Consider the following 16395-nt stretch of genomic DNA (forward strand, 5'->3'; position numbering starts at 1 on the left):
AACGGGAGACATGGGTTATGCTGCTTTATGATGATGTCCCATGGGTCATTGTGCGTTCAATGTAACAATGAGGCAAGCATCTGAGAAGTGAAATCACATGATTCTGCTATTCTCATTGCAACACTCACTAGAAGATAAATAGTTTAAGAATATGTTTGTGAGTCACCTAGGGTTTACAGGTGAGGCCAGATTCATAGACTGTTGGAACCAGAAGAACGTTCTGTATCAGCAACTCCAACCTGTCATTTACCCATAGGAAACCCAGGCCCAGAGAGAGATGAGACTTCTTCAAGCTCACACATGTAGAGACATCAAGAAAAACATAAAAGTAAATAGCATCTGCTCACACCAACCATATTTAATTAGGTACCTTCCTTTGTAGGGGCCAAATTTCTTCCTGTTTCCCAGGACTCAGAGAGATAAAAGCAAAACTGTAGGAAAGATTTTGATAGTATCCAAGAAAAGCTATGCAGAGAATCTAAATTTATCCTTCCCTGCTGTCCCCTTGAGTTGGAGACACAGCCTCTCTTATGATAAATATCCTTTTGTTGAACGTGCTAAACCTGTCTGCGAGCAGATACCTGCAGATGTATCTGTTTTTTATTATTTGTAGCAGTTACTCTATTTCTCAAAAACTTTCCTAAGCTCATGCATTTGACTTATCCAAGGCAGGGTCTCACACAGTGCTTGGAACAGAAGAGTGTTCACCAAATGTTTGCAGACTAACATAATAACTGGATTCCAGTTGTACTGCCTGTGTGCTTTTCATATACCAACAACCCTGTGTTCAGAGAAAGAAGAAAGGCAACATTTCTACCCATCCTTGAGATTCACCTTCACCTCTTTGCAGATCTATAACTCAGGGCTTCTTAGTGGAGAAGGAGCACCTCCTATTGGCATCTAGCCCCTTGGGTAGACAACACTGTGTCATGTATGCCTGTGTGGCCTTGCTACCCTCCCCAAGGGCCACTTTTCCATCCTAAGCTACTCTGTGGCTAATGGTACAAAAAGGTGCTCAACCCCTAGGCCACTTTCCGTCTTGTGATGAGAACGAAACACTAACCCTTGCTGGAAGACATATTTAATATATGGCCCAGTCAAATCCCTGCAATAATAGACACTTTGTTGCACCTTTAATTCACATGGGTAGGCGTCTGAGACTCCCAGGCAGGACCAACATCATCAGTTCTATAGCCCTAGTTTCTTTGGGATGAGTTCCTTAGTTTCGTAGTCCTGCTACTACTCAAAAATGACAAATGCCCAGAGTTTCAATTAGAGGAGAGTGAAGAAACTTACTTGTTATATATGATGTGATGTGGTCTCATTGTCTAAATTCTAATAACATAGACCTAAAAGTTATAATGTCAGCTCTTAATAGCTGGAGGGACCACCTCCCTCTGCAGCCTGGGGTGGGGACTGTCCAGGCACCCCTTTGTCCCAGCCAGCTTCAAATACTTCCCAGGCACCCAGACAGGCAGCCCGTGGGGCTCCAGTGGCAGAACTCCCAGGAGCTACAATGGCTCCCTCCGTAGTGGAAGGGCAGAGACACCTGGGACAGGGAGGTGTCCCTGCAGGTGGGGGAAGCAGGACAAGGCCTACCTGATTCCATCCTCCCTTCCTCTTTCTCCTGAACTTTCTCAGAGGCACTGCAGCCCCTGGGGAAGGGCTGGTGGCTGAAGAGGTCGTCGCAAAGGAGGCTTCGACACAGCTTGGCGAGAAAGCGGAGGACATAGCCAACGCTGTTCACCACAGGCAGGCTCCGCAAGTGCTGTTTGCCATCAAAGGAAGCCGAGACTGGAAAACCAGAGAGACGGTAGCTTAGAGCCGGGCACTGGAGAAAACCGCAAGTCAATCGGCCCTGGTGAGGATTTTTCGTTTGTTCATTTTTGTTTTGTTGCTAAGCAGGCTATATTTGGATATCACCTGTTTGTTCACAATGTCCTGTTTCTGGTGGGGATCCCACCCAGGATACCACATTGCATTTAGTTGTCACATCTCCTTCCTCTCCTTGGTCTGTGACTGTTTCTCAGTCTTGCCTTGTTTTTCATCACTCTAACAGCTTTGAAGAGTACTGCTCAGGGTAAAATGTCCCTCCATTTGGATTTGTCTGTTTTTCTCATGATTAGACGAGGGTTATAGGTTCTTCGGGACCACAGAGGTGAAGTGCCCTTTCTATCACATCACATCAGGGGATAAAACCGGAGGAGAGGCTGTGACCATGGAAGACGGGATTTCTCTGACTCTGAATGATCTTGAATAATAAGACATGCCCTGAGATGGGGTTGAAGCCATGATGTTTCCCCACTGCCCTGCATGGTGGTAAGTGCTATGAAGAAGGAATGGAGCAGAGTAAGGAAGTACAGAGAGGCCGGGTGTGATGGCTCATGCCTGTAATCCCAGCATTTGGGAGGCAGGTGGATCGCATGAGCTCAGGAGTTTGAGACCAGCCTGGGTAACATAGTGAGGCCCTCATCTCTATAAAAAATTGTAAAAAGTTAGCCAGGCTTGGCGGCATGTTCCTCTAGTCCCAGCCACTTGTGGGGCTGAGGTCGGAAGATCGCTTGAGCCCGGGAGATCAAGGCTGCAGTGAGCCGTGATCGTGCCACTGCACTCTAGCCTAGGTGACAGAGTGAGATCCTGTCTCAAAATAAATAAATAAATAAATAAATAAATGGAGAGTGACAGGGGCGATATATTAGACAAGGGGTCAGAAAAGGATTCTTTGATAGAGTGGCATTTGAGTAGAACCTAAAGGACATCCATGAGGTCATCTCTGCTAGAACAGTGGGGAGCAAGAGAGAAGTAACCAAGAGATTAAAGAGGTAGCCAGGGCCAGGTCACACAGGGCCTGTGGGATTTTGTAAGGACTTGGGCTTTTACTTGGAGTGACATGGGAGACATTGGAGGGTTTAGGGCAGAGGAGGGGCATGATTTGACTTAGATTTTTAAAGAACCAGAGACGTTGCAGTGGGTGGTGAAAGGTGGTTGGACTCTGGATATATTTTGAAGTGGAGCAAAAGGATTCTGGATATATTTTGAGTGGAGAAAAAAAAAAAACAAAAAACAGTGGGTTGGAAGTGGGAAGTAGGAGAAGGAGAAGAGTCAAAATGAGGATCAGAAATTCAGTCTTCTTACCCGGGCGTGGAATCATCCTCTCCTTGAACCCTGAGAGAGGCTTTTAGCTCACAGGCTCATAAAGACCCTGGGAGCCCAGCAGATGAAGGACAGACCCTGGCCACACCTGCTGTCTCCAGGCCTGAGTATGGCTGCTTCCCCTGCAGAGAGACACCCATGGCCTCCTCATGCAACCTGCCCCAGGCCTTACCTGACACCATCTCGCCACCGTAGCCCTGCTTGACCAGGGAGAACACCAGCTTCTGCTGGTGGGCGCAGTCGATGCAGGCTTGGACGGCCTGCTGCAGCACCGCCGACGGCCGCTCGGGCCCGAAATGCTCTGGGAGCTGCTGCACCTTCTTCCTCTCCAGATAGGGCCCTGCATTGGCCTGCTTGTTGATGTAGAGGCAGACTGCAGAGACAGAGGCCACAAAGCCCTCAGCATCAGGGGCGCATCAGGCCAGCTGGCGGCCTTTGTGTACATGGGGGATGTGTCAGCCATGCCCCTTTGGCCCTGGCCTTGGGAAAGCTGGAAAGGGCAAAAGTGGGGTGGATACTTCCCAACTTAAGAAGTAAAAGAGGCAAAAGGGTTAGACACCCCAAGTGCCAGGGCCTGACCTCGGGTGCTTTCTTGGTTGGAAACGGTTGGTTAGGTGGGTCCACTCTGATCTACTGAAATCTGAATTAAAGACCATTATGGTGGCCCACATGGACCGTGTGTATAAAGGTATTTCCATGCTGGGAAAGTGTACATACAAAACCTCCTCTCCCTTCTCCAAAGGAGCTGTCAAGCTATAGACAATTTTTGCCATTTCTTTGTTAACCATCTACGAACAAAAAAATCAAGATGCCACTGATCACTCCAGAGACTATATATTCAACAAAGCTCTACAGACAGTGCTATTTACAATCTCAGAGAAAATAAACATTCAACAACCCATTTAGGTGAACCCAGTCAATGGTCTCCACACTTTTAAGGTAATAGACCCCATTGATAAAAATTTGGGGGGGCACATGTCCCAAACCATGTTTATTTATTTATAGGTTATATACATTCTTAACTGTATTAATATATTGTGTGAATTTTTTTTTTTTTTTTTTTTTTTTTTTTTTTGAGACAGAGTCTCACTCTGTCGCCCAGGCTGGAGTGCAGTGGCGCAATCTCGGCTCACTGCAAGCTCCGCCTCCCGGGTTCACGCCATTCTCCTGCCTCAGCCTCTCCGAGTAGCTGGGACTACAGGCGCCCGCCACCACACCCGGCTAATTTTTTTGTATTTTTAGTAGAGACGGGGTTTCACCGTGGTCTCGATCTCCTGACCTCGTGATCCGCCCGCCTCGGCCTCCCAAAGTGCTGGGATTACAAGCGTGAGCCACCGCGCCCGGCCCATTGTGTGAATTTTTTACAGGAAAGTATCTAATTTATATAATATAATAATATTATGTAAATGTTATTTACATAATATTATATGTATAAACATAAAAATGTTAGAATGTCTACAAAACTGGTTTTCATATATGATAGATTTCAGTAAATCAAGTGGAGTCTTTATGAATTTTGCAATTAAAGAGAAAAAGAAATACAAATCCTTTTTTAGCAGGAAGATTTTGTACAGAGAAGACTGCCCAAAGAGTTAGTTATCATCAGTAAAATTAGCTCGGTCAGTTGGGTGAGGTATTCAGACCTAGTTTATACAAGTTCAACTTCATTCTATTCTATGACAATGAATAAATTCCAACCTCCAACTACCTATGCCACCTGTAATTTGGTAACAGTTGCCAAACTGGTCAGCCTGTCTTCAGACTGTTTGCTTTTTCATTGTCTCAGACATCAAGGCAGATTCCTTAATAAATGAAGAGTGCCCTGGCCGACCTCTTGAGAAAAAACTATCCAAAACTTGGAAATAAGACACAAAAGTTATTTCCTTCACTTTCAATGACATGGTACAGCATTGTCTAATAAGCATTGCATACATTGTAAAACATATCCAAGAAATAGAAATTGTAAAAGGATGAGATAAGATGAATAGGAATAGCAGGTGTTATATTTTCTTCCATACATTAATGACCCCTCTTCTGTATCTGCCCTCTCACTCCCCATCATCCTCCCATAAGCATCTTACCTTAGAGGCCACTGGTGCAAAGGAGTGTTGAGGAGGGACTTTAGGAGGAGACCAATGGCATTTTGGAAAGGCTAAGTAGTAACAGCAAAGGTGAAGAAATAGGCTTTTTTTTTTTTTTTTTTTTTTTTTTAGCACCTACTATAGTCTCAAGACAAGCATGTGGGTTTGGTGGTATTATTACTGATTTACTAATGAAGAAACTGAGGCTTAAAGAAGTTAGTTGACTGCTCAAAAACTGTAGCCAGTGATGCAACAGAAATTTGGATCAAGTCTTTTGGAAGACACTCTGGTAGAGTCCAGGTCTCATCCCAGATGATAAGAAAAATCTAATAAGGGACCTTCATGCAGGCACTATGCTACACCCTACAAAGAAAGCTTGAACAAAATGAAACAGTCCCTGCCCTCACAGAGCTTACATCCTGGTGGGGGAAGTAGGCCTATTCAGATGATCTCATGAACTGATGTGAGACCATGTGAAACTGTGGCTATGAGAAACACGGGGAGGGGCTAAGAGAGCCCATCTGGGGGACCCTGGCAGGAAAGTTCATGAGGACCTTCTGGAGAGAAGTATGCCTGATCTGAGATATAAGGGAGGAATAGGGTGGCCCGAAGGAATGATCACTCCACATAGAGGGAGAGAATATGCTAAGACTCTGTGGCCAGTCTGAGAGAAGAGCAGTGGGTTGAACCACAGGGTGGAGCCTGCAGGGCCTTGTCGGCCAGATTAACAAGCCTGGGCTTCATCTAAAAGCAATGGGAGGGACTGAAGGGATTTAAATGGGATGGGAGAGGGGCTGGGGTTGTGACATAAGGGGATTCTCTGTGTGTGTGTGTGTGTGTGCGTGTGTGTGTGTGTGAGAGAGAGAGAGAGAGAGAGAGAGAGAGAGACACCATCAGATTGTCATTACTATTATGATGAAACTGTCAGTTGGTGGATGCCCCACCAGAGACAGAGATTGGGATACCTGCTACCCGGACTGGGTTGGAGGGTAGTGGGTCAGACTAAGGAAGAATGGGATCCTTAGGAAATCTGGAAGAGCAAACACAGGAACAAGAGCACTGTTTAAGGTGAGCAAGCTTAGATCAGTGCAACGGATCAGCGCACCCTGGCTCCTAAAAGAAACATCTGGCCACTCTGTGTCCCCGTCATCCACCTCCCTCCAACCAAAGTAACCACCTAAACCCAAGCTGCACTGAAAACCAAGTTCTACATAATCCAAGCTGTGGGACATGTAAGCTGGTGCTCTCAGAGACTCTGGTCATCCTGTCTGCTGCCTAGCTAGCACACTAAATCCCTCATTTGAGCCATCTCAGCAACAACTCTTTAATCCACAAAGTAACAGTTAGATGGTGTCTGCCCTGTTCTCTACAGACCATCACAGCCTTGGAGTTCATTCTGCAGACCTACCTGTGAGAGCCTGTGGGACCGCCAAGCTGGGGACTGTGGCTGCGTCCTGAGGGATGGAGCTGAGGTCGGGCTCTGGGGTACTCCGCGGAGGCGAGAGGGCTAAGGGAGTCATGAGAACCCGAGACTTGATCTGGAAGAGACAGCCCATTTGGTCAATGAGAATCTGGCAATGCTCTCTACACCCTTCCAGATTCTGTCCTAGACGGCAGTTAACCATTGCTCTTCTATCATGCTTCCACACCTTTCCATCCTGCAGCTTCGGGGCCTGAGCTGCAGCTCAGGATTCATATTTGGGGTCACAAGTTCATGCTCAGGATTCATATTTGGGGTCACATTCAGAGATCACCTCTCATCCCACCCTTACAGAGGAGCCACCCAGGAAATGACAGTGTCAGGCAGTGAGTGCAGGAGCACAGAGATGCAAAGAGTTGGCCTCCATGAACCCTTTGAGTGCAGAATGCAGGATAGGAGAGTTTCCAGCCTGCACCCCATGTGTTCCCTAGAATCCTGTGGACAGGGCTTTCCCTTTATCCACCCAACCAGAGACCAATCCTGAAGCTCTCTTCACTCTCTCCCAAGCTCTCTGCTCACAAAAATCACTGGATCCTGCCGGAAAAGAGAGCAGGAGCCATTCCTCCAAGAGGCTGACATACTGCTGTGTTTATTTCCCGCAGCAGATTGACAAAACTAGCCTGGATGTGGACACAAGAGTGAGCAGTGGCCACTTTGATGATTTCACTTGAAACCACAAAGGAGGAGTTAAAATTTGCCCTTATGGAGTAAGGGAAAGATGAATAGTTGATGACTTGTTGATATCCACATTAACAAGTTACTCTTTATATCAAGACTAGTACAGAGACAAGCTTTTAATCTTAGCTGTCTACCCAAAAATAATGAAGAAAGTCAGGCATGTCCTTGTCTTCACCTCTGACCTATATCTAGACCTCAGTCCAGACCAATTAAGTCAGTCTGTGGAAGTGAGACTCACACATCCGGAGTTTTTAAAGATACTGAGATTCTAATACACGGTTAAGGTTGGGGAGCCTTGCCCAAAACCAAAGCTTTTCAATTTTTGCAATCAACATTCTAGGGGGTCTCGTTAAAATGCAGATTCTGATTCAGGAGTTCTGGGCTGGGACAGGAGATTCTGCATTTCTAATGAGCTCCCAGGCACGACTGATGCTGCTGGTCCATGGACCACACTTTGAGTAGCAAGGTTGTATGTCCTATTGTTAACATGTGTGCAGTCCTCATCTATATCTTCACTTTCTTCCTGGATTTTTAGGATAGAATACTAATAATAGTCATGGAGAAATAGTATTTGAACTGCTTGTTCCCCAGTCATTCTATATTCACTCATTTATTCGTTCAACAAATATATATTGAGAGCCTATTTTACGCTCAACACTCTTCCAGCTGCTACGGAAACAGCAGAAGCAAAGCGTACAAAAATCTTTGGCCTCGTGGAACTGATATTCTGTTGGGGGGAGACAGACAATAAACAGAATAAATGGGTGAATGATATAGTAAATTACATATTAATAAAAGCTGATGATGAAAATAAGGAGGGAAGGGGCATGAGAAGTGTAATTGAGTTGTACTTTAGGCTGACATTTTTAAATAAGGAGGTTGAGGCATTTCTTGGGTGAAATTGCACCCAAGATTTGAAGGAGGTGAGGGAGCAAGTCATACAGTGTGTAGGGAAAGAATATTCCAGGCAATGTCAATATCAAACCCCAAGGTTCTGAGGCAGCAGTATGCCTGGAGGGTTTGTGCAACTATAGGGAGGCCAGAATGAGATTGGAGAGGTAATAAAGCCAGGTTGGGCAGGGCTTTGCAGGACACTGTCAGGCTTTTAGCTATTACTCCTGAACTCTTTTGAGCAGGGAAACAATAGGATCTAAACTAACATTTTAACAATCTTTCTTTCTTTCTTTCTTTTTGAGATGGAGTTTCGCTCTTGTTGCCCAGGCTGGAGTGCAATGGCACCATCTCAGCTCACCGCAACCTCCACCTCCCAGGTTCAAATGATTCTCCTGCCTCAGCCTCCCAAGTAGCTGGAATTACAGGTGCCCGCCACCACGCCTAGCTAATTTTTGTATTTTCAGTAGACAGGCTTTCACCATGTTGGCCAGGCTGATCTCGAATTCCTGACCTCATGATCTGCCCTCTTTGGCCTCCCAAAGTGCTGGGATTACAGGCGTCAGCCACTGTGCCCGGCCAACAATCTTTCTGACTGTGGTCTTGAGAAGAGACTGAAAGAAGCAAAAGTGGGAGGACCACTAACCTACAGTAGCTTAGAGATGACAGTAGGCTGGAGCGTGGTGATAGCAGTGGCGGTGATGAGAAGTAGACAGATCCTGGACATGTTTTGAAGGTGGAACCAACAAAATTTACCAAGGCATTGAATGTGGTATACGAGAGAAAGAAGGATGTCAAAGATGACTTCAAACATTGACACCAGGAGGGCTCTAGGTGGAGTAGTTTTTTTGTTGTTGTTGTTTGTTTTCCAGGGAAGGAGGATAGAGTGGAGGGGGCTAGAGAAGATCAGGGATGAGTTTTGGACATGTCAAGTTCAAGATACTTGCTAGACATCCAAGTGGAGATATTACTAGGCAGTTGCATCTAGTAGAGTATATGGTTCTGGGGGAGAGCCTAAATGAAGATGTACGTTTGGGAATCATGAATATAGAGTTGGTATGTCAGACCATAATAATGGAAGATATCATCAGAGAAGTGAGTGTAGATGGAGAAGAGAAGGATCCAAACACTGAGCCCTGCAAGATTCCAACACAAAGAGCCTGGAGAAATGAGAAAGGGACAAGAAAAAGAAATCAGGAAAGAGCACCCAATGGGGTAGAAAGAAAACTGGGAGAGGGTGGGAGTGTGGAAGTGAATGGAGAGGCTCTTTCAAGGAGGAGATAGCGGTAAACCATGCTAAGTGCTCTGATGAGACAAGTAAGACTAGGAGTGGCCATTAGATTTAGCAATTTATCAACAAGAAAGGTGGTTCAGAGTGGGTTGAATTGGAATAAGAATAAATCTTTGCCCTTGTGGAACTGACATTCTAATGGCCAGCGGGGGCAGGGAGACAATAAATGAATAAATAAGTATATGATATAGTATGTTAGATGGCGATAAGAGCCAATGTTGAAAATAAAGAAGCAAGGGGCATGGGAAATGCAATTGAGGAGTTATACTTTGAGTTGAGATTTTAAAATAGGGTAGCTCCTGATTGGAAAAACGGAAAGAGAAGCATTAGGGTCAGTAAGTAAAGTCAACTCTTTCAAGGAGTTTTGTCAAAAAAGGGAGCAGAGAACTAGCCATAGCAAAGGAACAAAGTGGGATTAAAATATTTTTTTTGCCCCACAATGAGATACCACCTTGCTGGTAGCTATTAAGACAGCTACTATCAAAAAAAAATACAAAACAAAAAATAACAAAATGAAACCCCCCCAGCAAATAGTAAATGTTGGCAAGGATGTGGAGAAACTGGAACCCTTGTGCACTGTTGGTGGAAATGTAAAATAGTGCTGCCGCTATGGAAAAGAGTATGGCAGTTTTTCAAAAAATTAGAAATAAAATTACCATATGACCCAGCAATTCCATTTCTGACTATATACCTCCCAAAATTGAAAATAGAGTCTCCAAGAGATATTTCACATCCACGTTCATGGCAACGCTATTTACAATAGCCAAAAGTCAAATGCACAGAGACAGAAAGTATAATGGTAGTTGCCAGGAACTGGGAGAAGGTGGGAATGGGGAGTTATTGCTTAGTGGGTAGAGAGTTTTAATTTTGCAAGATGAAAATGTTCTGGAGATTGGTTGCACAACAATGTGAATATACTTCACACTATTGACTTTTATGGCAAACTCAAAAATGGTAAATTTTAGAAATAATGCTAAATTTTATGTGTTTTTTAGTAAAATTTAAAAAATTAATTTTAAGGATTCTTTGTTTTTTGTTTTTGAGATGGGAGAAAAAATAGTGTTTTAATGCTGATTAAAATAATCCAGTAGAAAGAGAAAAGTTAATTGTACAGAAGAGTGTGTGGAGACCTGCTCACATGAAAGGGCTTTGAGTAGGTGAGAGGGTAGGAGATTTAGTGCATCAGGGAGGCCGTGGCCTAAGAGGACACACATACTTTCCATCTATTGCCACAAGACAGAATATAAAGGTTTGAATGCTGGGGTGGGTGGATGTGGAGGTGGGAGCTTGCAGAAGGTCTCTTCCCATGGCTTCCAATTTCCCCGAGATATGGAAGCTGAGTGGGAGGGCAGAGGAGGTGGGTATGGTCATGAACTGGGAGAGTAGGAGGCCTGGGGAATGGAGCACGGCTGCTGAGCAGCACTGAGGGGGCACTGGGATGTGCAGAAATGAATGTGAAATGAGATCAGTCAACAGCAAGCACATTGGCTGCCCAGTGCCAAATGGGTGCTGAATTTCAGGCTCTCAAGGGAGCCTCTATATTAATCAGAAACTATAATTAACAATAGAGATTTCATCTTATTCTGAGTGTCACATTTCAAAATTAAAGGACATATCCTGTAGGAATACACTGCTAAATATTATAAACATAATTTAAAAGAAGCCTCAGTCATGGGAATGGGAGATCATAAACCTGCTTTGACTCAGTGACTCTGACTTTGGTGTGACTTCGTCATCTGCCAAGTGTCATGAGGGTGGCGGCCGCCATGCCTATTTATGGAGGCCATGCACCAAGGGTCCCCTGACTGCCTTTCTCGGAATGAAAGGCTTTCCATGCCTTGTGACAGAGAGGCTGGTGGTGACAGAGTCCCTGAGGACTTCAGGCAGTGACTTCTGGAATAACCCTGGCTAAATCCTCCTTCACAAGCTTAAAGCCCTTAACTGTCATCACAGAGATAATAATGCTCACTGGGGAAAAATGGAATTGGCAAATTATTTTTTCCTCTGTGGTCTTTAAGCAAATCACACAAAGATACTTGTGATTCTTCCCTAGAAAAATGACGATGATGATGATGAGTAAAATGTAAATATCCAGACACTGTTTACTGTTCATATAAACCTCCTAATGACTTTAACATCTAATGTTTTCTCACCATTTTAATATTTATTAGAGGCCAAGTGTATTGGCTCACACCTGTAATCCCAGCACTTTGGGAGGCCAAGATGGCAGGATTGCTTGAGCTCTGGAGACCAGGCTGGGCAACATAGTGATACCTCTTTTATACTAAAAATTTAAAAAATTAGCCAGGCGTCGTGGCGTGTGCCTGTTGTTCTAGCTACTCAGGAGGCTGAGGCAGGAGGATTGCTTGAACCCAGGAGATCGAGGCTGCAGTGACCTATGATCACACCACTACACTCCAGCCTGGGCAACAGAGACAGAACCTGTCTCAAAAAAAAAAAAAAAAAAATTACTAGGGAGGAATCTGCTCATTGAACCCACCTCAAATGAAGTAATGGAATTATAATTGGCTGTTACTTCTGTCCATTTCTGTCCAAGTGAAATTACAGGGATTAGATTAAATTGCCTGATTGCAAGGAAACCTTCTGTATTCATCCAGTCTCTAAAACAACTGCTAGAACTTTTGAATGAAAGAAAAAGTCATGAGCAACTATGGGTAGTATATAGCTTTTTAAAAATATCCTTTGCTAGATAATAAATCACGAGCAGAAATACCCTTTTGACTTAGCATTCAGAAATTTCAATCCCATTGCTTAATATAAAGAATAAAAAGTAGCCTAATGTAGAAAAAGGAGTCACCCATGATTTTAGAAAAGTCCTGAAATAGAAGAGCATGGATATGAGCCCACTGGCTAGAAGCATTGCTCTAGTGTGATGCAGGGCCCAGTCCATCAGCGCAAACCTCTCCCCAGTGGAATGCGGGGTTCCCTGTCTGTCGCAACCTATCCAAGCTGTTCTCTGGCAGGGCATTTGTCTTTGTAGTTGTTGCCTTAGGTTTCTAAAAAAAAAAAAAAAAAAAAAAAAAAGCTGTCTATTTTGTTTTTTAAATGGACAAAACAGGGCTCTGATATAGTGGTTTCTAACACCATTCTTCAATATAAGGAACAAAAACTCCTTGCAGACATGGCTGATTTTAGGACTAGGGTAGGGAATACACAAGGGGAACCTACAGCATCTTGTAATGCCAGAAAGTAAGAAAATACTAAGGAAATAAAACACACACAATGGTGGGGACTGGTTATAGGGACACAGGTGCCAACTGAAAGAGCTCCCAATGGCCAAATTCGGACCAAGAGGAACAACAAATAAATAATGCAGTAATGGATTATAACTCAAAGTATGAAACAAATATTCATGAATCCACACTGACATAAATAGGTGGTTGACTCAGTAAATAAAAGGGAAAGAACAAACAACTCTCCCACGCATAAAAATTTCAAATAATTTATGTAGACACCCCACCCTCAAGTAGGTGAAGCATAATTCCCTACTCCTTACGGATGGGCTGTGCACAGTGAGTACTTCCAAAGAGTACAGTAAGGAAATGAAGGGGAAATGTAACTTTACAATAGAGAAACCTGATAAATAAGACTTCAACCATATGATCAAGGTCAACATCATCAGTGATAAGTCATGTCACTAGCATGTACTCTCACCATATGATGAAAATGCTACGTCACCTCTGGGATCTTCTTCTCCAAGCCCCCTAACCCTAGTCTAATCATGAGAAAAACATTAGACAAACTGAAATTGCAGAACATTTTACAAAATACCCAACCAGTACTCCTCAAAACTGCCAAAGTCATCACAAAAGGAAATTCTGAGCAACTTTCCCAGCCCAGAGGAGCTTAAGGAAACATGACAACTAAATGTTATGTAGTATCTTGGATGTGATCCTGGAATAGAATAGAATAGAATAGAATAGAATAGAATAGAATAGAATAGAATAGAATAGAATAGAATAGAATAGGGAAAAGCTAATTAAATTGGAATAAAATATTGACTTTATTTAATAATGAAGTATTATGATGGGTTCACTAGTTGAGACAAACATACCACAGTAATATGAGATGTTAAAAATGGGGGAAAACCGGGTGTGGGGTACTTGAGAATTCTCTGTTTTATCTCTGCAACACTTCTGTAAGCTGAAAACTATTCTAAAATAGTGTTTGTTTTCAAAATATTAAAAACAGGATGTGGCAGAATAAACTGGGTAAATGGAGAGGAGGAGAGAAGAGAGGCCTCTTCCTGGCAGCATAGAACTGGAAGCAGCTTGCTGCGCAGGACGCCATGCTCTGACATACAAGAGCTAATCCTGGGCCTTCAAAGCTAACGTCCCTTCCCAAGTGCTAGTACAGTTGCCACCTTTACCTGAGATTCAAAACCTCAACCCAGCAGATGTGGCAACCCCTCATCCAAGGCAGGGTCTGTGCTTTGCCTCATTAGAGAATACCGCTGGGACAAAGCAGTAAGTCAAAGTGTCCCTAGCAGCTGGAGTTTCCACCAGAGGGGCTGGGGAATCTGGGATCAGCTCATCTTTCTTTTCCATTTATAGAACCAAAATATGGGCCTGGGGAATTTCTGGCTCCAGCTGTCATTTAGGGGAGGACCTTCTCTAAGACATTTGCTAGAACATCACTGGAAAGAATTGGGAGGGGATTTGGGGGGAAACTGAGATGTGAGGCCAAGAGGACACTAAAGGGGAGAGGGTCGGTTGATGTAAAACTCAAGGATTTTTCTAGAAACGTCTGGCTTTGGCAGTAACAGAAATGCCAACTAAACATTGTTTGACAGACTGGCAGCAAGAGGTGGATAATGTGAAGATGGAGAGTGTGGCTGGGGAAGGATGAGGCTGTATAGAGGCTGCTGGCACATCCGCTGAGGGTAAGCCAACAAAGCAAAATTTTAAAATGTGTTTAGGGCAGCAGTGGGCACATGCAAAGGAATACCAGCTTTGGATCTGGATTGAATGTCCAGCGTGGCCACTCACTGACTCTGAGGCTTAGTACTTAGGCCCTCAGAGCCTGCCTTTCCTCATCTGTAAAGATAATAGCCCTCACACAGGGATGTAGTTAGAATTAAATGCAGAAGTTTAGCATAATGCAAAGCGAGAACTCAATAAATGTTAATTGTCATTATTGGTGTTAGTATTATTATTGTTACTTTTAGAAATTCCAAAAATGCAAATAAGTCCCAAGTTTCTTGTTCATGCAGTGATGGCAGGAGGAGGAAACTGCCCATCTTTCCTGGAACCCATCTACATTTTCCATGCTTATCTCTTGGGATCACATCTTCAGAAATCTCTGCAAACCCACCCTTTTTCCTCACACCTCGCAGATGATCCCCTCTGTGAAACATGCTTCCAATCCATTTTGAGATGGTTCCTAAGTGTTGCTTAGGTAATAGCTATCCTTTCCAAGTGGCATCATTTAAGCCAAATCTAAAAAGGAAAAAAAAAATCATTCATTCAATGAGACAGACATTTATTCAACAAAAACTTGAGCACCTACTATGTGCCAGGAACTGTTCTAGGTGCTGAAGATTCAGCTGTGAATGGGGAAGATAAACTTCTTGTTCTCAATGAGAGCAACTAGGTGACCAGGGTAGGCCTATAAAGGGCTGACACTGAAGTCAGGATCTGAGTGGCTAGAGGTAGCCTGTTGTGACCGGAGAAAGCTTTCCAGGCAGACAGAACAGCTTGTGCAAACATTCTAAAGCTTGGCTTCTTCAAGAAACCAGAATGGTTGGAACTGTGGGCAAGAGTCAGAATGGTGCAAGATGAGGTCAAGCTAGGTGGTTAGGATGAGATAATGGCAGTTTTCTAAGTTAGTGTTATGCATTGAATTGCGTCTCTCTAAAAAGACATATGTTCAAGTTCTAATCCCCTGTACCTGCAAATATTGGCTTTATTTAGACATAGGGTCTTTGCAGAGGTAATTAAGATAATGAGTGCATACTGTATTAGGGTTGGTCTTAACCCAATGACTGGTGTGCTTATAAGAAGAAAAAAACTTGATACAGACACAGACACCTGTTTGGAGAGAATGCTATGTGACGACAGAGGCAGAGATTGGAGTAATGCGTTGACAGCCAAGAAACAGCCGGCAACCACCAGAAGCTAGGAAGAGGCAAGAAAGGACCCTCTCCTGGAGTCTTCAGAAAGACAGCATGGCCCTGCTGACACCCTGATTTCAGTCTTCTAGCCTCCAGAAAGGATTTTTTAAGCCACCCAGTTGGTAGTACTTTGTTACAACAGCCCTAAGGAAACAAATACAGTCAGGATAAGAAGTTTGGATTGTATTCTATGAGTGATGGAAATAATTACAGGATTTTAAGCAGGGAAACACACAAGCTAGTTTTCATTTTATAAAAATAAATATGGTGCTAGGCCCAGTGGCTCACATCAGAATCTCTGAGTGCTGTTATCCCAGCACTTTAGGAGGCTGAAGCAAGAGGGTCACTTGAGCTCACGAGTTCAAGACCAGTCTGGACAAAATGGCAAAACTCCATCTCTACAAAAAATACAGACAAAACAAAACAAAACTAAACAAAACAAAAAAAACTGGCCGGGTGTGGTGGCATGCACCTTAGTCCCAGCTACTTAGGAGGCTGAGGTGGGAAGATGGCTTGAGCCTGGGAGGCAGAGGTTGCAGTAAGCCGAGATTGCGCCACTGCACTCCAGTCTGGGAGACAGAGCCAGACCCTGTCTCAAAATAAATGAATAAATAAATAAATAAATACTTAAATACATACATACATACATAAGGCTGCTGTTAGGCAGAATGGATGGGGAAGTGGAGGC

General features: G+C 43.8%; 1 protein-coding gene across 5 annotated transcripts in view; it reads right to left on the minus strand.

Moving 5' to 3' along the window:
- SCML4 (Scm polycomb group protein like 4) overlaps positions 1–16395 on the minus strand; it is a 120529-nt gene that overhangs the window by 39287 nt on the left and 64847 nt on the right. For all 5 annotated transcript variants that reach the window (XM_055260507.2, XM_063630712.1, XM_055260517.2 and 2 more), the window contains 3 exons: positions 6643–6772; positions 3326–3526; positions 1600–1794 (listed from right to left, as the gene is read on the minus strand). In XM_055260507.2, the coding sequence (XP_055116482.1) occupies positions 1600–1794; positions 3326–3526; positions 6643–6772 (526 nt within the window). The remainder of the gene's footprint in view (positions 1–1599; positions 1795–3325; positions 3527–6642; positions 6773–16395) is intronic.

This window comes from Symphalangus syndactylus, chromosome 2 (genome assembly GCF_028878055.3).
Source record: "Symphalangus syndactylus isolate Jambi chromosome 2, NHGRI_mSymSyn1-v2.1_pri, whole genome shotgun sequence".
Lineage (NCBI taxonomy): Eukaryota > Metazoa > Chordata > Mammalia > Primates > Hylobatidae > Symphalangus > Symphalangus syndactylus.